We start from the raw sequence: 24,336 nt of genomic DNA, 5'->3' as shown, positions 1-24,336 counted from the left end.
TCATTCTACAGGTGACGCTGCGAGACGCGAGCCTTCTGTGTTGCTTCAACTCTCAGTGTAATTCTCAAAATGGGCACTTGGTCCCGAATAAGCTGATGCACCTTTACTCACTCTCGAGACTCATCCCACGACGGTTCTAGCGGTACGTAAAACGTGGATGCACGATTCGGTTTATGGCGGTCACCTTGTCGATTGATACAGTGGAGAACACTGCTTACAGAAAGGATCGTTCTAAGAAGTGTAGAGCTGTGCTGGTCCTGGTACCTTTCCGATTACCCTTTTGGCGACGCCGTAACCTGGAGTATGAACCTCCCACAAGCATGGCAAGGTGCTGTTATGCTGCGAGTTCTGCCCCGCCTTTCGTGAAAGCTGAGTCCTACGGCTTGCCCAGCGAGCCACTGGTGCTCATTAACGCGAATTAAATGTGTGCATACTAGAACTCTTGAAGTTGAGTCGCTCAGAGTGCAGTACATACCATGGAACCATTTCCAGTGACCCAAGTGCTGGACAGTTCCGTGAGACAGTGTGCCCAGTCCAATTGTTCTCAACATATTTATTAATCATAATAATGCCTCTCTGCAATCGACTCCACTGCTGTTACGGACAACCGGATGTTGGTGCCGCTTATCAGGTGACCCCAGAAACCACGAGGGTTTGCAGAACAACATTGAGAAGGTCTGCAATAAACATTCAGCTACATTTCTTCCCACAGCATGTCAACAATTTTGTCCAAAACGTGTGGAACGCTGAATTTTGTACTTCGCATGCCTAGTAGAACAGGCCATAACACACTTAGATGCCTTTCACAGCCTTGGTCCTGCAACACCTAGAGTACTGCAGCTTCATACAAAACTCCAATGAGGTTTATCTTGTAAGATCAGTTGAAAGTGTTCACCAAAGGGCAACCCAGTACCAAAGGGTACTGGGTTAAGTGCCTCCTTGCACTTAACCCAGTACCGCCCCGAGTCCTGCACTACTAGCTTCTGTGTGAATCTTGGTTTCTCCGTCCTATTCAAAGGGTCTAAGAACAGGAGAAGTCTAGAGTATTCGCTTCAGCCTGCGAATGCCTGCTGTTGCTCCTCGGCCCATTCAAACATCTCGGCATCTTTCGTAAGGTTTGTGAGCGGTGCAGAAATCCTTGCGAAATCCCAAACAAACGTCGAAAGTAGGCACAAAGTCCAAAGAATCTTTGCATGGCCTTTTTGTCTGTCTGCGCTGGAAATCCCGCGGCTGCACGAGTTTTCTTGGGGCCTGGGCAGACGCCAATGTTACTAACCATGTGGCCTAGGAACATCAACTCGTCAGAGGCGAAAGAACAGTCTGACGGCTTGAGTGCGAGTCCGGCGGACTGCATGGCTTGGAGAACAGCTCGGAGTCGTCGCAAGTGCACGTCGAAGTAACTTGAAAACGCTATGACGTCGTCGAGGTCGACAAGACAGGTCTGCCACTTCAGTCTCGCCAGTACGGTGTCCATGACACGCTGGAAAGTTGCTGGCGCCGTGCATAGTCCGAAGGGCATTACCTTGAACTCCTACAGTTCATCCGGCGTGACGAAGGCTATCTTCTCTCGGTCCTGTTTGTCAACTTCGATCTGCTGGTAGCTGCTCTTCAAGTCCATCGATGAAAAATACCGAGAGTGACACAGCCGGTCTAGCATTTGGTCGATGCAAGGAAGTAGATAGATATCTCTTCGTCACTGTGTTCAGCTGCCAATAGTCCCCGCAAAACCAAAGCGTTCCGTCTTAACCAGTACTACTGATGAGGCCCACGGATTGCTTGAAGGCTGGATTATATCGTTGTTCCGCATTTTCATGTACTTGCTCCTGAATGACCCCCTTTTCGTTTATGGAGACTTGGTATTGTGACCGATGCACAGGAAGCACGTCATCCTCGGTAATGATGCAGTGCTTCTCAACGGTGGTGGTTTTGCTCACCTTCGACGACGTCGCAAAGCAATCCCGGTATTCGGCGAGGAGGTTAATCAAGCGCCGTCGTTTCGGGTCTGGAAGCTCGGGTCAATGTCGAGCTGTGCGGGAGACATACTGTCTTGCTGAGGTGACGAGGACTCTTCAGTTCTTGCGGTGATTTCGGCTTAGTTCCGGAGTTCCTCGACATGGCCCACAGTGATATCTTTCAAGGGGTGTTGCGTTTCTTGTCGGAAGTTCGTCATGAGGACCGCAGTGCGCCCATCCTGAAGTTCAGTTATTTCTCCTGTGATGCCTATTCGTTTTCCCAGGAGCAATTGAATGTTGCCTTCCAGAACAACTTCTCCGCAGATAGCTGAATCTGCTACGACGGGCACAACAACATGATTGTGGCGGCAGGTTTTCGTGGTCGGCAGATACTCGCGGTGGCTGACGCTATTTGGGGTTTTTCTGAAGGCGGAACAGGTGTCCGCAACGTCAATCTGTTCTCTCCAAGGTCGATGACGGCGCCGTATTCACACAAAGTCCATGCCGAGAATGACGTCTCTGGCACAGTTTTGTAGAACGACGAATTTTACAAGACACGTCTCGCCGTGAATTTTGACGCAAGCAGTTCATCTTTTGACAGGCGTGATGTGTCCTCGAGCGGTTCGTATCTGTGACCCATCCCACAGCAACGTCACTTTTTGAAGGCGGTGAGAGAGTCTCCCACTCAAAACTGTGTAGTCTGCTCCGGTGTCCACAAGTGCTGATGCGTCGTGGCCCTCAGTAACGTTTAGGTTGTTGCGCACTGTTGCAGGAGCGTCATTGCGATACGTGGCTTCGGAAGAGTGGATGTGCTCCTGCGTTCTTGGAGGCTCTTGACTTCAATCGTCTTCGGCAACACCACCTCCAGGCGTTGCCGCAGCTAGTTTTCCTGGCTCCGGAAGTAGATTTTGAGTGGGGGGGCTGAAGTCAAGCATTTTGTTTTTGCATATTTTATTATAGGAGACAAGGGCTGCAGCCAAATTTCTGTAATTTTATTTTTACTTACTGTTTATTAAAATATCAAATATTATTTGCATGAAGTTCCTTACTTAGCATGTGCAATCACTTTTCCTTCCTGCTTTATAACAACAGTAGGGAGTTTTAATGGCTCGTACGCAACACAGTTGTGGGTCAGAAATGCACACGCGTAGAATGCAATACAGTTGAACCTCGATTTAGCGAAGTCGCCGGGACCCCCTAATTATTTCGTTAAATCGGGAACTTCGTAAAGTCGAGAAAGACATTCTTCGGGATAGGCTGCGCGGGGAATCCGAATTTGCTCGTTAAATCGGGTTTCGTTAAATTGAGGTTCAACTGTACTGCTTTTTTGCGCATGCACATTCTGACCCTCAAAGCTTTTAGGTACGATCCACCAAAACTCACTAATATGGCAAAAACACTTACGCACAGTGCTTCAGACAATTTAAAAATTCCTACGGGGGTACACAGCATTGCAAAACTGAGTTTGCAGAGAATCACGTTTATTATTCTTGAAATGCTCATTCAAAAAGACATCCACACTATGAAATGAACAAGTAAACCAAGATAATTACATATATACAATGACATCTTAATGCATATTGTGAAAATGTGCACAAAAGCGTGCTGAAGGAAACAGATCCACATGTAGGCCCCAAAGCCACGTGCGTTGATCGTCTCGAAGAAGACTAAAGGTCGCCCATCGCTCGGCGGTCCTGGAGACAAATTTTTTGATGATGTCGTCCAGGTTGAGCTCGACACTCTTCCTTTTTGAATGCACAAAATGAAGAGGCATGTTAGCCTCCCTTGAATCATGCGGCTGCATAGATGCATTTTAATGCGGCATAAGGCACTAAACGAGCGCTCCCACAAAGCGACAGATGCAGGCTCAGAATGAAGAAGTTTCATATATTTTACGACTTGGTCCAGGAGGTCACGAATTTCGTCGGATTTTGCCTGTAGTGTCCTCAATATGAAGTCAATTGTGAGGGAATCAAGGTTGCTTAAAAGAGTCGGCAAAAGTAAAAACTGCGCAGAGTCGGGCCAGGTCAAAATCACATGCATGCAGCTCCTAGGGCCTTTTTCAGGTCATCTGTAGTGAACTGTCTTCCCCCATCAGCGTTAAAATGCTCTCTAGTTTTACTAGCCTGCTTCATACCAGGCTATTCAAACCGCCGTTGAGTTTCACTCGGAATGCAGTCTATAGCCTCCAAGTACTCCTTCCGTAACGCTGCCTTGCAATCGAGTACAACTGGTAAAGAAGGTTTGTTGCTCATTTTGAGCCTTTTTGGCGGTTTTGTTGGCTTTGCGCTGCGCAGGTCCTTCAAACTAGCCGCATTGCAGTTGAGCTCGCGCAGTCCCACAACTCTTCAAACGCGACATCAGACCGCAGATGGGACATTGCCTCTGATACCTGCGGCGCAAAACATTGAACGTTGCAGTACCCTCGCAGGCTCTTCGCATGGACCGAACATAGCTATAGAAATGTTTATTCCTAGCAGTGTTTCAAACATTTTCAGAAGCCTCCCATAACCGTTCAAAATGGCCCTGCTGTTGTCTGCAATCGAATATTCTGTTTGTAGCAGCTCGTTCAGTGTCTCCTGAACTAGGTTTTCAGCGAACCTTTTCATTGACTTCATTCTGACAGTCCACCTTGTTGGGCAAAGCGGAAGAAGGTTATTTGGCGTTGATCCGGCCTCTTCTGCCGCCTCGCTGACTGGAGTAATTACAATAGATGAATAAACAGCTTTGCGTTTCTTCGAAGTCGGAGGGGGGGCCTCAGCCCCGTCCTGAGAAATCTTGGGGGGAATCTGGACCCCCCCTGCCCCGGAGTCCCTGGGATACAGGCTCTGTCGTCGGGGTCGTGGCACTGGACACGCTGAACGTCTTGGTGATGGTGAGCGGGATTCACAACAGAGAGGCAGTGGATTCACAACAGAGAGAGGTGAGGATGGCTAACATCGGAGGTACTCTTCGATGTTGTTAGGGTGTTCGCCGTACCTCGGGCGTGGTCGTCCAGGTCGAACCCACGCAGCCCAAGTCGGCAGTAGGAGCATCCACGATAGATGTGGTTGGCTTCCTTGCAGATGTAGCAGAGCGGGCGTCGGTCGGCTGTTCGCCACAGGTCAGTCTTTCTTGACAAAGCTTGTTCTCGGCGGACGTGCGCCCAATCTTCCTGGTGTCGGGGATACTGCGTGGCGAGGGAGCTTCATGTCGGGGGGGTGCCTTGTACGGACGCGGAGGTGGTGGTGTTCGGCGGACCACTGCGGCGTAACTAATTGATCAGTGATCTCCTCCGGAGCTGATACGGTGACAGGAGCCTAAGGCTGGAAGGCTTGGTGAACCTCCTTTCGCACGACTTCGGTGAGTGAGAGAGAGGACGGGCGATCAGCCGCGGTCTTCCCGGACGATGTCGCAGACAATTTCCCGAAGTCTGTCGGCACCGGCACTGGTTAGGTCCAGTCGGAAAGATGTTACGATTGGAGGAGCAGTCACGCCAGCAAGTCGATGGTAATGGCTTGCACAAGACGACAGCGCGCGCTCGATGTTGCTGGCTGCAGTCACAAGACCGTCGACGGCTGTCGGGATTGCGAACGAGGACTTTGAAAATTTCACCCTTCACGCCATCCTTAAGGACGCAAAGTTTCTTTCCCTCAGCTGCCTCTGGATCGGCTCGGGTACTGAGGCCCATGACATCTTCAAGAAAGCTGGTCATGGTATTGTTGAGGCCCTGCACCCTTCTATTTGGAGAAAGTCCTCCGTTCACTGTCGATGGTGGTGGTTGATGAACGTTTGCTTCAATTCGGTGGGCAGGACTTCCATGTAGTGAAAGAGGCTTCGTGGTTATCAAACCAGTGCCTCGCAGTGCCTTCAAGCGAGAGGTAGAGGTTGTGGAGGCACTGCTCAGTCGTCCATTCGTTGTGGCGGGCTACGCTTTCATGGTGTTGCAGCCAATCCTTGATGTTCTCTTGGACCTCACCGAAGAAAGGCGTTGGAGTCCGGGGTGCGATAGGCACGTATACGACGGCGGGGCAACCGGGGTCTGCAACAACTGGTTGTCCATCGTCGGCCTCGTTGGTTGCGTGTTCTTGAGTGGCAAAAGTCAGAATTCCGGGGTTAGGCCTTGGGTGCAGCGGCTTCCTTGGGTCTTGGTAGTTTGTGCGGATGGTACTCTTGAGTGGGGGACTGGGCTTTGGCTGTGAAGCCTTGGAGGGGTACGCTTCATGGGCTGCGTTAGCCCGCACCTCCACCAGAATTTCACGAATGACGATTGATGAGGCGATGAAAATAGAAGCAAACTAAACGATTAATGGGGCAAACTTGTGCCCAAAACAAAATAGAAAAAGACTAGCGTCGCAGGCGGCGATGACGGAAGAACCGCAGGATGAAACGCGGGTGGGGCTATTTTGCGGCAGCTGGCACAACAGCCCGGGGAAAAATTGCCAGCAATTTCGGACGGCGCGTGTATCACTGGAGATCGTGTTAACCCCCCGCCTGCGTTCGCGCCGCTTCGCAGCGACAGTCTGCGGCTGCTCATTAGTGGGCGTTCGCTAAAACGTCATTCGATCAAGTGAGTGCCTCCCGTCCTCCACTGACCCCACTGTCCTCCACTTACCGTTTAGTTCAGCAAAGTTTCGTAGACAATATTCGTTTTTTTTTTTTTTTTCTTTGTTAATTGTAGAAAACAAATGTTGTAAATATCGCCAAATGCCTCAGCAAAAAAAAAAAAAAGAAAGAAAGAAAGAAAATTAAGCGTTGCAGGGGACTCCAAACCCTGGCCCGCTGGCCAAATCCGGCCCGCGGAGGCTTTCTGACCGGCCCGCGGCTGGCCATGGTGCTTATATTGAGCTCCGGCCCACGGCCCGCTACCAGTATAGGCCCGCTGCTACCAGTGCGGGCAGAAGTGCGCGTAAAGACGCGACGGCGCGACGAGCACCGAACATACCGGAAAGAGAGAACACCTCATCGTATTTCTCGCTCGACGCCGAAGCGAAAAAGGCATTTTGAATGCTCGGTTCACACGAAAACTGACAGTGCGGTGGAAGCTGCGTGTTCGCCGGACCAATCAACTGCATGTCTCTTATCGCCAGATCTCGCTCTCCACTCGTGAATAATATGCAGAGAGGGTGTGATCACGTGGCAAAAGACCGGGAGTTGACTGGTTTAGCGGGTATGCAGCTTTCAGTGCGCTGTCAGCTTAGGGGAGGACGAAGGATAGAAGAATCTCGAACGCGGCTCCAGCCGCGCAAGCGGTGCGTTGGGGTGGGGGGGGGGGGGGGGGGGGGGGTAGGGGGGGCTGTACGATTCTTTAGCAGGCACTCTGTGGGAGATATGTGGACATGTCGTGTGTTTTAAAAGCTGTGGTTTCAGCCGTGAATTACATAAGGTCGCATGGGCTTAATCATAGCCAGTTTCGTGAATTCCTAAAAGATGGTGAATCGGAGTTTGTAGACGTTTGGCGTGCGATGGCTGAGTTGCGGTAAACTGCTTTCGCGTTTTTTCAACTTTAGAGAAGAAATAAGGAAATTTCTCGCAGACAAGAAGCGGCCCGAACCGCTGCTTTCGAACAGTAAGTGGCTTTGGAAATTGTCGTTCTGTGTAGACCTGACGGAGCACGTGAATAAGCTGAATGTGAGATTGCAAGGCGAGACACGTCTTATTCATGACGTATCCATGGATATTAAAGGATTCAGGGTGAAATTACAGCTCTTCGAAAGACAAGTGTGAAACCAGACCTGGGATCACTTCCCCTATTGTGCAAAGCTCCGTACAGAGACTGATGTGGAATTCCCCTCATTCTTCGCAATGGAAATCCTCAGATACCTTCAGAGGCAATTTTTCGAACGGCTTTCTGACTTCGATAGGAGAGTTAGTTTGTAGTTTGACTTACAGTTTGTAGTTTATTCAGAATGGTAGTTTGACTTACAGTCAAACTACATTCTGAAGGAAAACTACAAGGTAGGAAATTTTATACAGTTTTACAAATCCTTGGGCTCTGAGCAATTTCCAAACCTGAAATAAACTGCTTTTTTGCACTACATACCTTTGTGAGCAGACATTTTCAAGGATGAAGTACGTAAAATCCAAATACAGAGCTAACGTGTCTGTTGAACACTTGAAGTCCCTCCTAATTATTGGCTCATCAAGCTTGAAGCCGCAGTTCAGCGAAATAATAAAGCCGAAGGATCAGCTACACCGCTCACATTAGTCCTGCACCTCATGTCCGAGTAAATGTGTCGAAAATCTGATGCATTCCGGCTCAAATACTGCTTAGTGTTTTGTGGCATATAGTCGTATGTTGTCATCATCAGGTTCACCGTGCTTAGTCTCCTGCTTCATATCTGTAACTACGTTAAAATTTCTTTGCGTTCTCGTGTATATTGTGATATGAGTCATGTGTGATAACTATTGCATATTGTCATCACAGTTTTACCGTTCTCGTTAGTTTTTTTATCTGTGCGAATATTCCAGAGTTCATATGCGCTTTGATTTGTGCCTGGTGGGTTATCTGGGTCACACTTATCGTATGTCACAATTACCTATATGCTGAATTTCGAAATAAAGTATATGTATTAATCCACCCTTGATTGCTTCTCGTTTTTACTCTAACTTGAGTTCCTCTATTTAAATGCTCATCAGGGCTTATTAATATTGTTTTTAATGATTTATAACAGGTATTTGTTTTCCGGCCCTCGAGACTGCGAGAGGTCCCCAATCCGGCCCCTTGGCCAAAAAGTTTGGAGACCCCTGCGTTATAGGGATTTGTCACAGATTTCGACTATTATTATTATTATTATTATTATTATTTATTTATTTATTTTTTGGAGTTCTCGCGAGGAAGCGCATCCGATCGCCGGACGCTCCTTTGCCCCGCGCGTTGAGCGGCAGGGTGGTTCGGGCCTCGTTCGCCTCGCCCGCTTTCTGTTTTATGGCCCCCTGGCCCCTCCCTCGTCCCGAAGACATTTCTCGCGAGGTTGCTCCGTTTCACCTTCCGTCCGAGCACAGGGAACGCTAGGAGCCATCCCAGCCAATGTGGCGTTGAGGGAGTGTCATGCGACCTTGAGCTCCCTGTGTCGCCCCGCCCCACCGGCAGGTCACGCGACTTTTTCCCGGCGCTGGATCGGCTGGGATGGATCGTGGCGTCCACTGCGCTCGGTCTGAAGGTGAAACGGAGAGTTGGTAGCGATGGGCGACTCGCTTCCCGGAATGTTGGGAATAGCTTCCAGATGTCGGAGTGGGGGTGCGCTTTATGGTTAGCTGGGGTAGGCTCACTGCAAAACTTGCCTAAGACGTTTTTTTTTTTTTTTTTTTTTTTTAAATGTATTTTGTTGTTACAACTGCAAAAAAAACAATTATTTATTTTTTTTTTTTTTTTTGGGGGGGGGGGGGGGGGGGGCGAGGGAGAGTGGTGTCTGCCGCTAGAATTTGGGAAAGTGAGGACCTCGGCTTGATTCCGAGCCGAGCCAAGGGAGTGTGCGCGAAGACTTGGCCGGGGGGTGAACGCAACGCGAAGTTTGGGCGGGACTGCGGTAGCGACGGAAGGCTGAGCGCGGGAGGTGTTTGGGCTCCCTGGTCCAAGCGCTTCTTTGGGCGCCCAAGTGTGTGTGCGTTCGTGGGTGAGTGCCTGCGCCGAGGAGCCACGCCGACAGCACCCAAGCGCACATCGACCTCCCGAGTTCGGTCGACATCGCAAGAGGCCGCGTCACCCCCATATCACTCACCGGACTCAGGTTCGCGCCACTCACCCCCATATTACTTTGTATAGTTTATCCCCCTTTTAATTGTTTTTTTTTTTTTCTTCCTTTGAGTTTGCAGAAAATGTTCTTTGAACGAGCGCCGTGTTTCCATGATAAGTCGCGCCTGAGCGCTTTCTCTGTGGGGCGGTCCGTTGTGCCTCGCTGTCGGGAGTTTTGTTTGTTTTGTTTTATGTCTATCGGATTTTCAGTAAACCATCCTGTGGTTGGAAAGAAAGGAGTCTGTGTTGTTCCTTCTTCCCTCACTGTGAGTCCGTCACCAGGGCGTAGACCTATCGTCCGGTTAGCGGTCCTATCAAAATTATAAATTTGTTTGCATAGAATATTTTTTTTTTTTTTCACCGAACCTGTAACAGGATTGAAACAGTGTCGCCAGTGTTCTACTGATTATGAAACAGACACCTTACCACTGCGCCACTTTACAACTTCGAATTGGTGTTTTCACAATTTGTTTTATACGAGACCGATATGGGACAACGGCCGGCATTTTTTTCCCCTGGTGTGCCAGCTACCAGCAGAATATCCACTTCCAATCAAATGCTGGGGCGAGACTGACCCCGGCTCGCAACACGGAGCTCCTTATGTACACAAGTGGGCTCCTGAAAAAATCAGCGTAGGAGGTTCGGCCCATAGAACATTCAAACAACAAATAAGCAACAGGGTTCTCCAATTTACCAGAACTCAAAATTTACAGAAATAACAAGAAGGCGCGCCCGCTCCCAGGCATCAAACCTCGAGCCCCTTGCGTAGGATTTAAAGATGATAAACATTCGGCCACGAGCGCTTGGTCGGCGACGCGCGTGACAATAAGGTGGAATTGTTTGCAGTCATATGAACGTAAACGGTTGAGTATATGGTACTGGTGCGACCATATGAATGAATATAGTTTTGTATGGGCTAGACTATACAACCATACGGAACCACATGTGTATGGTATGGCTCGGTATGGTTCAGTCATATCCAACTATACGGAACCATATGTGTATGGTATGGCTCCGTATGGTTCAGCCATATCCAACTATAAGGAACCATATGTGTATGGTATGGCTTCGTATGGTTCAGCCATATCCAACTATACGGAACCATATGTGTATGGTATGGCTCGGTATGGTTCAGCCATATGGAACCGTATGAATCCATACCATGCCATACGGTTGGCCATATGGAACCATATAGATCCATACTATTCCATATGGTTTGCCGTATGGGTTCATATAGTTTTTTTTCAGTAGGGTGGTGTCGGGAAAATTGCTTAATCAGCAATCCAGAAAAAACTAAGGTCATGTCTTTTAGCAAAAACGTGAAATCATACACTATTCATACTCAATTGATGAAAAGTGCATTTTAAGAGTATCATCGCTTTGTGATCTCGGAGTGTACTTTGACACTACTCTATCCTTTGGCTGCCATGTCGCCCATATTGCCTGTTCTGCATTTAGATTACTTGGAATCAGGGATGGGCAAAATACATGCAAATATGTATCGAAATACAAATACAAAATACTTCGTCAAAAATGTTTTTTAATTACTAATCTAATTACTTTTTCAGAAAAGCATTTAAGTGCAAGATACAAATACAACCTAATGTATTTGGTCTCCTCCAAATACTTTGCCAAATACATTCCTCAAAATTTGCGTCAGCGACTTCAGGGCACCTGCAACGGGTTTCTGGGTATCTCATTTTAATTTTGCATCACACACTCGGGAGTTAGTGTGCGAGGCTCTAGTAACGTAATAGAAATATAATCACAAAAAATGTAATCAGCTTGGACGTAATAGGTGAAAAAAGTACAGTGCTGCAAGCAGCACTGTACAGTGCTGCAAGCAGCACCAACAAAGAACCGAGACGACCAAGACGCGCAGCACTAGCTAGAGAATTTTTCGTTGTTGCAACTCGCACCAGTTACGAAAATCTGGACGACCTGCGCATTTAGAATGGCAAAAATATGGATGGAAATCAGGCTGGAAAGCATCATAAGTTGTCACAGGCACTTATTTAGCCAGTCTGCCTGTGAACGTTGATTTCGTCACTATTCTTGCCCTGGACTAGCACCGTAATCACAAAGTCACCAAACGCTTCTGCTTGATTGAGGGACACTGCATTCAGTGCAGAACGTAGTTTTCTTCCTGCTCTGGACACGTCTTAGGATGAGCAAAATGAGTCGTGACAATAAATTTGAGGGATGTATTTTCGCCCACAAAATTGTATTTAATTACAATTGTATTTAAAATACCCACGTTTTTAGTATTTAAATACACACGTCAAATACATTACCCAATTTGTATTTAAATACAAATGCAAAATACACAAAGTATTTGAAATACGTATTTCAAATACTTGTATTTGAAATACTGCCCATCCCTGCTTGGAATTATTACTCGATTAACTAGAACGTTTGCCAACTATGCTTGTTTCCTTCGTTTATTTTGTTCTATTATCAGATCGAGACTAGACTTTGGCTCTGTGGTGTGGAATTCACTGACACTACGTGATGCAGCAAAAATAGAGCCAGTTCAGAGACGTTTTGTGCGCATAATCTATGAAAAATACTTTGGCGGAAGGCATTTTTACAACTATGAACTCCTGCTCGACAAATTTGGCCTACAGTGTCTATCCCTCAGAAGATTATCCTGCGATGTTGCCTTCTTGTATAAAATAGTTCACGGGGACACTGACTCAACACTTTTGTTCACAGTGAACTTTAACGTACCGACTCGCTCAAATAGGACAGCTCTCACTTTTTATCCCCACAATCAACACATGACATCACCAACAACAAGAATGCAGACAAGTGTAAACAATCTTAGGCATGAAAAGTTTGATATTTGTGATATCTACGTAAATCTCAGTAGACAATTAGATGAGATTATTTTCCGTCGCTAAAAATGTACTGTCGTGTTTTGTTGTATGCTAGTTTAATCAGTTCAACATATATTAAAGTTATGCAATTTTTTTTTCACTGTGCCACATTGTAGACCTTTGTTGGTTGTTCATTGGCACAAATAAAGGCATTATGATGATGACGATAATGAGGGGATTTGAACAATCGTCTAGGACAGATAGAGGATCAAGGTAAGTTTTTATGCAGCCTAACATGATATTAGCTTTAGCAAGGATGTGATCAATGCGATTTTTTCAAAAGCTGGGTGTAATCAATATGTACACAAAGACAATCATATGAAGTCGCTTTCAACTTAAATAATAGCGATTGAACGTTTGAAGGTAATATTTATAGCCTTCAGTACGTACCGTTGTAATACCACTAAAGGATCCTCTTGCGTAGTAGAAAAATTATGTGAACAGTTTTTGATACTCATAATTATGTGAAATAATACTAGAGCAAGGTAATGGGTATGTAGCGACCAATCAAACAGCGCCCACGACGAAAAAGACAACGGCACACACAAACAGATGTCACGGACAAACTTGGCGAGGCATGGCATGAGAAAGAACAATCTGTGGCATCGGTCAACGGCACGCGCCTCTGTAAGCCGACACCATCACAACTTGGAGAACATTTTCAGATGACAAAGAAGCTATAGTATAGTTGTAAACGTTTGTAAGGAAATTTTTAAGGTTTGCCCCCTTCTGGTCGATTAGCATTCCCAAGTATCGATCATTGCCTTAATCACAACATAACCTCTCTGAGTTGCTCGGTGGGTTTCAGAGAAAGGTAAAAACTCAGGTGGGTGAAGTGAAAGTAGAAATGACTGCCTTATATTTTTAGGGTTGTGAAATCATTCAATCGAATTAGTGATTAATCGATAAATGCATTAGTTAATAAGTAAATTCTTAACCCATTAAGCGGTAAAACATCCGCCCTCCCATGGGATTGCGACACAAGTCCTTCATCGCTGTCGAACTCAGCGGCAAGAATGATGTGGTGAAATTTATTTCTGAAATTCAGGTAGGAAAGTTTTTTGGACCAACATTTTTGTTTTGCTTGGGAATTTAAGAATTGAGAGAGCCTAAGGAAGCCAAGGTAACGCCAAACTTAAAATTCTTTGGTTAGAATTTGGGTATATTGGTAATGTTTCGCCAAGCTAGTGCAAGAGTAAGGCTTCACTTCTGGTTTTTCGGTTCACACGCGGCATCTTTGGCTCAAGCCTGTCTCTTTGGCAATTATGTGGCGAACCAGCGAAAAGCCATAGATACGTCAAAAAAACGTTTCCATGCACTAACTAACGCATTATAGCAAAGCCGTATGAGGCCAGAGTTAGGTCTTATGATTGCAAAGATTGTGACAATTTATGTGACAAGTTATGCACAAAGATATTCTAATTTTGTCTTCCCCACGTTTTTTATGTTGTTACTACGGCGTGAGGACTAACTAAAGCTCTATGCTTCTTCTGAGTCTACTGTTTCATTCGGAAGGAAGAAATATCTCGAGATAGATAACACATAAATTATATTTTTGAAATTAGCGGAAAAAAAATCTTCTGTTGCAATCTAGAGTATATTTAAGTTAAATCAAGTACCACGTCTCTTGCATTTAATTTGTGCAAGACAAGCTATTAAGTAAAACTAAATGATTGTAATCACGTACGATGTTTCTGCGTCCCTAGGGGTAGGCTAATCCTAAAAAGCGTGGCCCGAAAATGCGTAATATTTTATTTATTTTGGCAATACTTCAAAACTTTTATCGTTGTATCTAAGCATACCAATTAACCAATTAAATACTTGAATAAATGTCCCGGAGTAATTCGTTCAATTTTCTATTCAGCACAAAGCTGACCACCATTGCAGATATGAGTAATGGTGGTCAGCCATTACTCATATAAGTAAGATTAATAAAAATAAAATACGTTTGTAAATTTCTGTAATGCGAAATTAGAGTGCAGCTGTTGGGGTATCTTGATTTTGTGATATGCTCTGCTAAACCATTTTAGAAGGAAATATATATAAGGTCTCCCAAGGTCACCAGGATCGATCTAAAATTGACCGTAACAATCGATGCCCGCACGTAGCCATCTAAACTTCTCGTCAAGCGTGTATTTCACAAGTCAGTTTTTCTTGTAAAATTACAAAGTGTAGCTCCCTTTCTGAAAAAAAGGGCCAAAAAACTTGCCAAGGTCAACGGCGGGTGGCGACGCAGACGACCGAGTCGACTAGGGGGGCGCGTTTCACGCTAATATAGATAGATGGCGCTACCTCCTTATCGGGACTGCTCGCGACAACTGTGGTTTATTAAAACGAATACAATCTCTCTGTAATGTACCCCTGGTTAAAAAATAAATGCGTACAATAAAAGCAAACCTTAAAGTAGAAAAAAAAAGCGTCTGCTTAACTACGGCGCTTCTGCTGCCAACAAGTTTTGTTTGTGTGTCTGCTTTATTTCGCTGGACGGCTACAGCTTCTGACGCTGCTCCCGACGCCATCTATTAATAGGCTCACCAAACGCGTCCCGCAACTCGACTTGGTTGTCTGCCTCGCCGCCCGCAGTTGACCCTGTCAAGCTTTTTGGCCCTATTTTCTTAGAGAAAGAGAGTTGCGCATTTTGAACTCTTACAAGAAAAAACCGACCTGTGAAATACACCTTTGAAGAAAAGTTCAGGCTGCTGTGACCAGGCGCCGATTTTTACGGTTTATTTTAGAACGAGCCTGGTGACTTGCGGACACCCTATATATATGTGCAAATCTAGACCACTCTTATCACATTCTGGGTCTGCACCGTCCTCCTCTTCCATATCCTGTTCCTCCTTCGTACCTTCCTCCTCCGTATCCACCCCTTACCCCCTCCCGTGCTCCTTCCTCCTCATCCTCCGTACTCTGACCTCCTCCTCCGTACACTCTCCTCCTCCCACAGCTTCCCTGCTAAATTTAGCAAAAAAAAAAGGATGCCACGTGACCTCGATACCAATTCGATTTCCCCACTAAATCTAGCGGAAAAAATGACGTCACATGACTTCATGTTACGTCGCCTATGAACAAATTCAGTTTCTCTGCTAGATTTGGCGGGAAGATTGAGGTCACGTAACCTCAACACCAATTCAATTTCCTGCTAAATTTAGCAGGGAAAATGAATTGGTGTGTCGGTCTATGACCTCCCATAATGTAACACTGCGCATTCAGTTGCCCCGCTAAATTTAGCGGGGCAAACTGCCGTCACATAATCTCAACCTCAATTCAGTTTCACCGCTTAATTAAGCGGGAGACTGGGACGTCTCAAAATACAACGCGCGCAGTTACGCCAACTGCAACGGCGACGGCGCGCCGCCGCTCAAAGCGGAAACGGGCGCCTAAGAGCTGCGCTCTAACAACACTTTCAAAATACAGCGTGATAAAACATAGAATACATTTTGAGATTTTGTTTCCAATGCGCGTTGTACTGAATATTGTTTGTGACAGAAGTGCAATGACACATTTTATCTAAAAGTGAATGTTTCGAGGCAATAATGTTAATGCGAGATCAAGCATCACGCAAGGACCGGTATGCGATTTCGCCATACATGTTTAATAAAAAACTGCTTGAGAAGCATACTTACGATCAAGATCAATCTCTCCCTCAAGCTTCGGAAGGGGAAATATTTTGTGAGGAATTCGTCCAGATCTGTCATTTATTCTCAGGGGCTTAATTCCGTGCTTAAAATTGAGGTAACCTTCCTGTATAAAAAAAGATTAGACTTATATACAATCGTCCGCTATATGCAGTGTACGATTCATTTATGAACTAGTATCCTCTTTTACAGCTACCAACAGTTAATGAAGCCTTCTTTGTAAACATATTTTATATATTGTTTGATTAGTTAACTAATTCGTGTGCATAGTAATTAGTGAAGTCTTTTTTTTCATTCAATAATTAGTGCAGTAATTTATGGGTTAGTGATTAGATAAGTACTATATGTAATTCGTAATATGTGAAGTCACTTATGTATAAAAAATACTGTGATAATTTATGCTTCGAGTACATTGAGATTTTTCTTATTCTGTTCAGATTGGCTATTTTTGTGAATTGAAGGAGCAAATTGGTAGGCGAAAATATTTGGCTGAGATCTAACCTCCAAGAAGAGGCTAAAATAATAATAATAATAATAAAAACTTTATTTGCTGTTTGCTACACTTGACGCTCGGTCCCCACTGTTTTCAAGGAGACAAAACGAATATATGTTTCATACACCATTCTGATGTTAGCCTGAGACTGAGGCAGGAAAAGAGGAAGTTTCAAAGTAGAAGAAAAAGGATGTTCCTTTTTCTTCTACTTTGAAACTTCCTCTTTTCCTGCCTCAGTCTCAGGCTAACATCAGAATGGTTAATTTCCACCAGCTCGCCTGCGCACTCACTACAATATCATATGTTTCATACCATTTCTATCCCCGTTGGTGTTTTAGTTATAGTAAAAGAAGCTGCGTGTTCCGAGTTTTCATAAACGCTATTGCGTAGTGATGTGGTATCCATCTAAAAGGAACAATATATTGTTAGTAATATAAAAAAATCGTTCACTACAATATCAGTATTTTTTCTTTCAAATGATTTAATAACGACGTTAGCCCATACAAAATGTGTTACGCCATGTACGTCCTACTTAATCAATATTTTGTAATACTATGTAGGACCAGTGTTATGATCTTACTTAGCATATTCTATGTCAGGTACGTGAAATATACATTTCATGTACCTGACATATTCGAATATACATTTTTTGTGTATGTGTTCCCTTATTTTGGCATGAGAAGTCATGCATATTTGTAGATTAAACTAGGATACGCCTAGTCAGGCTCATGTTTTTTCATATATTATTTACTGACACGATCCGAGGCACACTCAATAAAAATGAAATGAGCTTTGATTCGATATGTCTGAGTTTTTGGTGTGTGCTGCCCTCTTGCTTCAAGGAACTGAACAGTTTTATTGCGCCGAACTTTTACGTTTTTCCAAACAATGCGAGAGTCTACAAACTGATTCCATATCTCAGTTGAGTAGAATTAAAAGAAATCTCCCACTAAACGTAACCGAAATCGCAATTCATGATTTAAAAGACATACTTGCTACATTTATAAACGGTAATAAAAATAGTAGAAATATTTTTGAAACCCTAAAAAATATTGAAGTTTTTCACGCACGTCAGGTGTATGCGGTCATTTTTATTAATCTTGACAGGACCCGAAATCTGCTTATATTTAGAGCAAGGTAAAGACGACTTTTTCGATGAAGTTCGTATCAGAAGTTACTGTTTTATACGAAGCTTACTGAACTTCCCATTCTTGTTCTCTCATTTTTTCTACAACAGAAACTAAGCAATACACTTCGAGTTCAAGCTTGGATTTAAGAGGAGGAACGTTCCTTACCAACTCGTGGGTTACCTTCCCATTTAGAGTATCGGTGTAAAACAAATTCTCTCCCAAGACGCTGGATTCCTCTAAGTTAACGATGTAATCCTTAGTCACTTGAACAGCGCCATGTGAACTGCCGCTTCTGCTTTCAATCAGAACGGGATAGACAACATCTGAAACAACAATTCTCGTGTGAACATGTAGAACTTTGCAAGTGCGGCCCCGGCATAACCTCGGACCGCGCGGCTTTGCGCCCGCACCATCTCACGAGGGCGTCGGCTTCTTGTCGGTGCGCATTGCATGCCGGTCACGATTAAATGCGATTGTGCAATCTTTCAACAAACATGGCTCCTTGGCGTTGGCGTGTTTTTTCTGCAGACTCCACGATTAGAATTTATTCTTTATGTGAAGCGTTATTCTGGGCTGTGTCACTCTAGTTACATGTCGCAATGGCCAACGGGCATGGAGGCTCAACGAAGAGACTCTTCACTTGAGCGGCGGCGTCTTAGTGTGCCTCCAAGACGGCACAAAAACGTTTGTGCTTCGTGCTTGTTTACCTCATATACGCTGCTGCTTTTCAAGCGTTTACATCATTGAACGCCGCAAGTTTCTTATTTTGCGTACGTGTGTTTGTGCTAATGTTGAAGTTATTACTGGTACGGGCTAATGTGTGTGTGTGTGGCTGTGCCCGCGGAGGCGCGAGTTTTCAGTGGGTTTTACATCGAACGTGTTACGAATATCACTTGTGAACGTTATTCTGTATAATCCTGAAAGCATGTCGCTCTGTTGCTGTCTCAGCCAGATTGGCATCTGTTTCTATCTTGGAAGCAGAAGAATGTGGTAAAATTTGTCCTTGCGGTAAGATCGTGTAATGGTGAAGTTGGCGTCGTCCCAAGACGGCGTATGGCTTTTTTCTCTCTGTTCAGCTATGCAAGTCTAAAATATAAAACAAATAAAAAAATGAAGCTCGTGTCTTACAAAAGTTTGGTTACTCTTGTGCCAGACAACTCGACCAATGATTGAAAAGCAAGGCGAAAACGGCTGACGGCCACGAAGAAGCTGCTGTCGCAATACCGATTGCCATTTTTGTTAGGACTCCCTGTGTCCCTGCGCTCGTTCTAGGAGCTGGTACGTACTGCACAGAGGGATCGTTGTAGGCGAAAATGACGCAGCCATGGCTAACGCAGTTTACGTTAGAGTATTAATCGGAGACACACACACCCGCAACTATAACGTATAGTGCTGTTTCAAGTTTGTGGCATGCATGTAAAAAAAAAAAAAAGAAAGATTTTACATTACCAATACCATGTTTCCCAAGAAATACGGCTTCAACTGCTCTGTCATAGGCTGAACACGTTGTTAGTTAACGAAAACTTTGCTCCCATAATACACAATCAAGCATCCACTACTGCTCCAGCAAGCGCATACAGTTAAGTAAGATAACATTATGATTGACGGACTATTGAATCATGTTAACCATTCAAGTAAAATCAATACATGATTTCTATAAATTCTGCGAGTTGCATGTTGATTTATTTTCAGATCTTCCTCTTTCTTCCAAGGGCACAGCTGCAACTATTATGTTCAGAACACAACCAAAGTTGAAACAGGTGTCTAGTGACGACGTATATTTTTTTTGTTCCTAAGCTCATTTTATCAAACAAGAAGCACGTTCCAAAGCAGTAGGTGAATTGGGGGTATACCCTGACTTCATGCTTGAGTCATTTCCGCCGTCGTATGTTAGATCAAGACAATTCAGATCGAAGTGGGAGCGCACGAACCCCGGCTTTGGCACCTTGTGTATCTTAAGCCTCTTTCTACTTTTGGTATGGACTCTGCTCAGCTTCGACTAGTTTCATTTGCGCGCAGCGGTGTATGAGGGTGCTTGAAGTAAACGACAGGCGATTGGTGTCAGGTGCTCAGATTCACGTAACCCTTGAAACCGCGGGGATGGTGGCGTATGCTTTGCCGAATCGTCCAGTTCCTTCTTTCTCCATACACTTGACAGGGTTCTCAATTCAGCAAGATTAGACAGCACTTTTCTCGCATCAGGACCTAACCTTCCTGCCACTTCTGTGATGTAATCCATAGCATGTTATACGACTTTATTTAAGAACACTCCTCCTGTACTTCGGGTGAATGCAAATTTGCTGCGCAAACTCTGGACGGCAAATAAAGTTGCGTCGCTCACGCAGAATTTCTGCTGATTTTTAATTTTCGTTGGTAGTCAGGGTAGAGTCTGGAAGGGCCTTCTCGACTTGTCTCGTTACTTTGAGCAAGAGCTTATGAACTTCTGCCAGAACAGTAGTGTCTGACTCAGCTTCAGAAATAGCGCGGTCAACTGGCTCCAACACGCAGAAAGGGGTCTGCACATCTCGCCAAATGTAATCTTCGTCTAAAACTTTGGTTACCATTTTGCTACTCACTTGAAGCTCAGTGGCGATAACGGTTTTTTTGTCAAGCTTCTTTGTTCTTCAAATGACCCTCCGGTGACATCAAGGTGCCCGCCAACGAGTTTCAACTGCTAACGTGAGTGCTCGATTGATTTCCAGCCTCGTATACCTCTTTGCAAAGTGGGCCGGAACCGCGTGAGAGTTCGTTACGTACTTGATTACAGAGATCGACTTCTTACGAATATCCCGCCATGTCACCAACTTCAAGAAGTCTGCCAACAGCAAGATTATTTCGTGAGCACAGCATCCCTAAGGAACGTTGAAAGGGAAGTCTTGGCTTACGATCGTTCATGCGGCTTTCATCTGGCTTGCGTTGTGTGTAACCAAGGCAAAAACCTTCTCCAGTTTTTTTATAGCCTTCGGAATCTCTGCTGTGCTGCATTCTCAGTTGTCCCTGTGACCTTCTGTCTCTACGGCGTTGTAGAAAAAGAACTTTGGCGAGGCCACCACGAAATTAAAGATGCTCTCGCCTCGTACCTCTGTCCAGCCGTCCGTGCGTATGGTGACACTTAGTGCAGGGTTGACTGTGTCTTCCACCAAACAAGAACACCAACGCTGGAGGGTGTTTTAAAGACACTGGTGTGGAGTATGCCCCGGTGTCATCACTGGGGTGTACTTGACCTCGAATAGTCGACCACGTAACAAGTGCCCGGAGGGCAGTGCGTACGGGAGCCTGAGAAGCTTGAACGCTTCTTCCAGTATCTGTGGTTGGTGACTGTTCAAGGCGTTACTCTATAATAAATCGCTCGCAACAACGCCTCATAAAAAATCCTTTTAGTACTCCGGTGTCATTCAGTCAACAAATTCTTGCATAGAAGTATCCTGGTTGATAGGACTGACAGTTTCTCTTCGAGAGATAGCGCTTTTGCTTTCCGGGGGTTGACGTTCTGTCCGCGCAGTTTCCACCGGAGGGCTTCTTGTTGTGGGTCACATAACTTCTGATTCAGATCTTGCCAGTTTGGCTTATGCTGCAACAGGTCAAATGTCCAGAGGGCTCTTCGAACATATTGCAATCGGACGCCTCAAACGGATTGCGCTTGGAAATTCGTACTTGGCACAACACAATCTACACACAGCTGGCCCTTTACCATTGTTAAACACATCTAAGCTCACCGAAGTTCATCGAAGTTCAAATATTTGAACGCGGTCTCACCATGGTACGCAACCGGAAAGTTCAAACAGAATCAAAGCAAACGCAGCTCTTGACTTTCAAGAACTAAGAGCGTTGCGCACGAGTGTTCGCTAAAAATAAAGCAATATACCGGAGGATGAGATTGGATTCTTCTGAATTTCTCCCTTGTTTCGGGTTTCTTCTGCTGACAGTCGTCAGATGGGTAGCGAAGAATACACTAAATTGACAACAGTTCACGTTGACGCTAACACAGTGAATATAAAATGATACTATACCATAAGGTTTAGTAAAAAAAAATCCTTGTCGTTATTAACCTTTGTAGCTATCTTTTAGATCATTGCTGTATCATTTCTGCTCAGACAATTGTTTTAATGTTTCCAATACTTCCGAAACGTTTCTTTTTTTGGGCCTTCAAAATTTCTGGAAACTCTCCATTTCTACTGGGGTCGTCTTGCCTCTGTCCTGCGCGTTCAGAGTCGCATTGTGGAGAATTCGTCTCCTCTGCTGGCCTACTCCCTCGTATTCATCCGCGCGTCTTCCGTTTCTGGGGTTCCGTGGAAGATCGAGTGGAACGATCGGCGTTCCCTCGTCTGTGTGAACGGCAGTCTGCGCAGAGTTCTAGATCAAATCCTGGCTCAAGTCGCGGCGTGAACATGTAAAACTGACGATGATTCCACTCGCGATTCAAATTGGCTTTCAGGTCGGCGAGTGCAGTGGTCCCCATTATCCGCGGTGCGCTCGACCGCTGGAACGTTTGGGGGGCCCTTGTTTTAAAATAAACACTGCCAGATACCGGAATCATCGTTGTTGGCAAGGCGTTTAGAAACCCGGCGCGGCGACCGCCTTTTCTGATAGCCGTTGACCGCGCGGTGGGAGAGGCGACAAATTTCCTTTGTACTTCGGCCTCCGTACGTAAAGTTACGTGATCTTAGACAGTTCTGGCTGCTTTGTCCTAGACTGAACAACGAAGCCCGACGCTGTCTGCACTAAGGCAGCCTATTTTGCACAAAACTTGCCAGAAACATAAAAAAAAAATATTTTTCCGAATATCGCAAGTTACCTTTCTTCTAGCCACCAAATGTTTTATGCTGTTTTTTTGTGACGTTTCTGCTATTTACGTGGCAACCAGGCTTCTTCTTGGAGAGAACATTATGTCGCGAGTGTATACTATGTATTCTTGGACACCTCTGAACACTCTAAAAAAGGGGAAAAAGCATTGGGTGTTTTAGATGTTGAATGTTCACCAAATTCAAGCACCACGAAAGAGGTACTGTTCTGTCCATTCCTATGTTAATTCTTTCCGTTTTTATTTAACTTCACCTACGCGCTCACGTCGAACTAAATTGCCAACATGTTCTTTGTTATTTCTATTGCGATACAATCGATAAATCGTAAATTTATTTCACTACTCAGTTGAAAATAAGTACATTTTAGGAAGATTCAGGGCCCGTGAGGAGAGCGGTTGCGCGTTAGATTTAACACTCCTGCAATCGACGCATGGCTGGCGGCGCGAACAGGCGGACAATAACACACGTAAAAACTGCGGAGGCATGTTTTCGTACCACCAGCCTTGCGCCTGTTGCACGAGTAGTAAATGAATTGCACCACCGCGCTGCCCACGCGCCTCAAATACTTCTAAAATGTACTGATTTAGCGGGTTTTGATGACACTCAGCAAGTTTTTGACTGGAACTATATCTTTATCTTGAATTCAAGAGGTTATTTAACATGTTTTAGTAAATTGATCACCTTGTCTTGATGATCATTCCCCTATATTATATCCGCCTGGATGCACCATTCACCGGCACAGACCGCCTCAATATATCTTTGACGGCATTTTAAAGACAAATTTCGAAAGTCTTAAAAGCAGCCTTTATAAAAGAACGCATCTCTAAGAACTATTGCAATACATGCCTATCGCGATACTGTCCAGCCCAGGGCGTCTGTCTCATGCAAAACAGATCTACGCGATGGTGGTTCCACTTTGCTGACCAAGTTTTAGAGAAAGGAAATTTTCGCCGACCAAAAAACAAAACTTTGCGTACCTAAAGCAGGAAAAAATCATAAGGGTGCAGGCGAGCTGGTGAATATTAATTATGTTGAATTAACCTGAGACTGGGGTAGAGAAGAAACATCAAAACGTAGAAGGGACAGAAAATAGACAGGATGACGCCTCAAACTCAGCTAACTCAATTATTTAGTCCATCTCCTTATATAGTCTCAATCTCAAGGTCATCTTCACCAACACACAAGACGACGTCATACAGATCAAGCGCCATAGCGTTCATCACACAATTGAACGTTGCCAATGTTTCGTTGTCAACGATCTTGCAAGAACATTGACAACGCGTCGACCTGTAAGCGTTGTCAACGTTCTTGCATTGTGTGATGAAGGCTGTGGCGCTTGATCTGTATAACGTCGTCCTTGTGTGTTGGTAGAGATGACCTTGAGATTGAGACTATATAAGGAGGTGGACTAAATAAATGAGTTAGCTGAGTTTGAGACGCCGTCCTGCCTATTTTCTGTCCCCTTCTACGTTTTGATGTTTCTTCTCTATCCAGTCTCAGGTTAATTCAAGATGGCTAAAGCAGGACCCCGCGACACTGGTGCACTCTTAAAAAAAACTAAAAAGAAGCTAGTAACTGCAGCAGTTACTACATTTTTCTGGCCGTTTCCATATTTTACTCTTTCCTACTTTAAACGCGCGACAGATGGTAATAAGGATATTAAATGAAACAGTTACTACCTTTTTCTGACCGTTAGTACCTTCTAATAGCTATTTAATCAAAGGCGCC

The 24,336-nt window shown here is 45.0% G+C and overlaps 1 protein-coding gene across 1 annotated transcript in view; it reads right to left on the bottom strand.

Moving 5' to 3' along the window:
* LOC115313160 (venom metalloproteinase antarease-like TtrivMP_A) overlaps positions 1–20,050 on the bottom strand; it is an 89,652-nt gene extending 69,602 nt beyond the window's left edge. Inside the window, exons 1-4 of the mRNA XM_040211616.1 lie at positions 20,017–20,050; positions 17,972–18,129; positions 16,989–17,081; positions 16,172–16,289 (exon numbers count right to left, since the gene is read on the bottom strand). Coding sequence (XP_040067550.1) covers positions 16,172–16,289; positions 16,989–17,081; positions 17,972–18,129; positions 20,017–20,050 — 403 coding nt within the window. The remainder of the gene's footprint in view (positions 1–16,171; positions 16,290–16,988; positions 17,082–17,971; positions 18,130–20,016) is intronic.
* Positions 20,051–24,336: the final 4,286 nt, after the last annotated feature.

Source organism: Ixodes scapularis, unplaced genomic scaffold, assembly GCF_016920785.2.
Source record: "Ixodes scapularis isolate PalLabHiFi unplaced genomic scaffold, ASM1692078v2 PGA_scaffold3__209_contigs__length_174095766, whole genome shotgun sequence".
In the NCBI taxonomy this organism is placed as follows: Eukaryota; Metazoa; Arthropoda; class Arachnida; order Ixodida; family Ixodidae; genus Ixodes; species Ixodes scapularis.
This window is presented reverse-complemented; position numbering and strand designations above follow the sequence as displayed.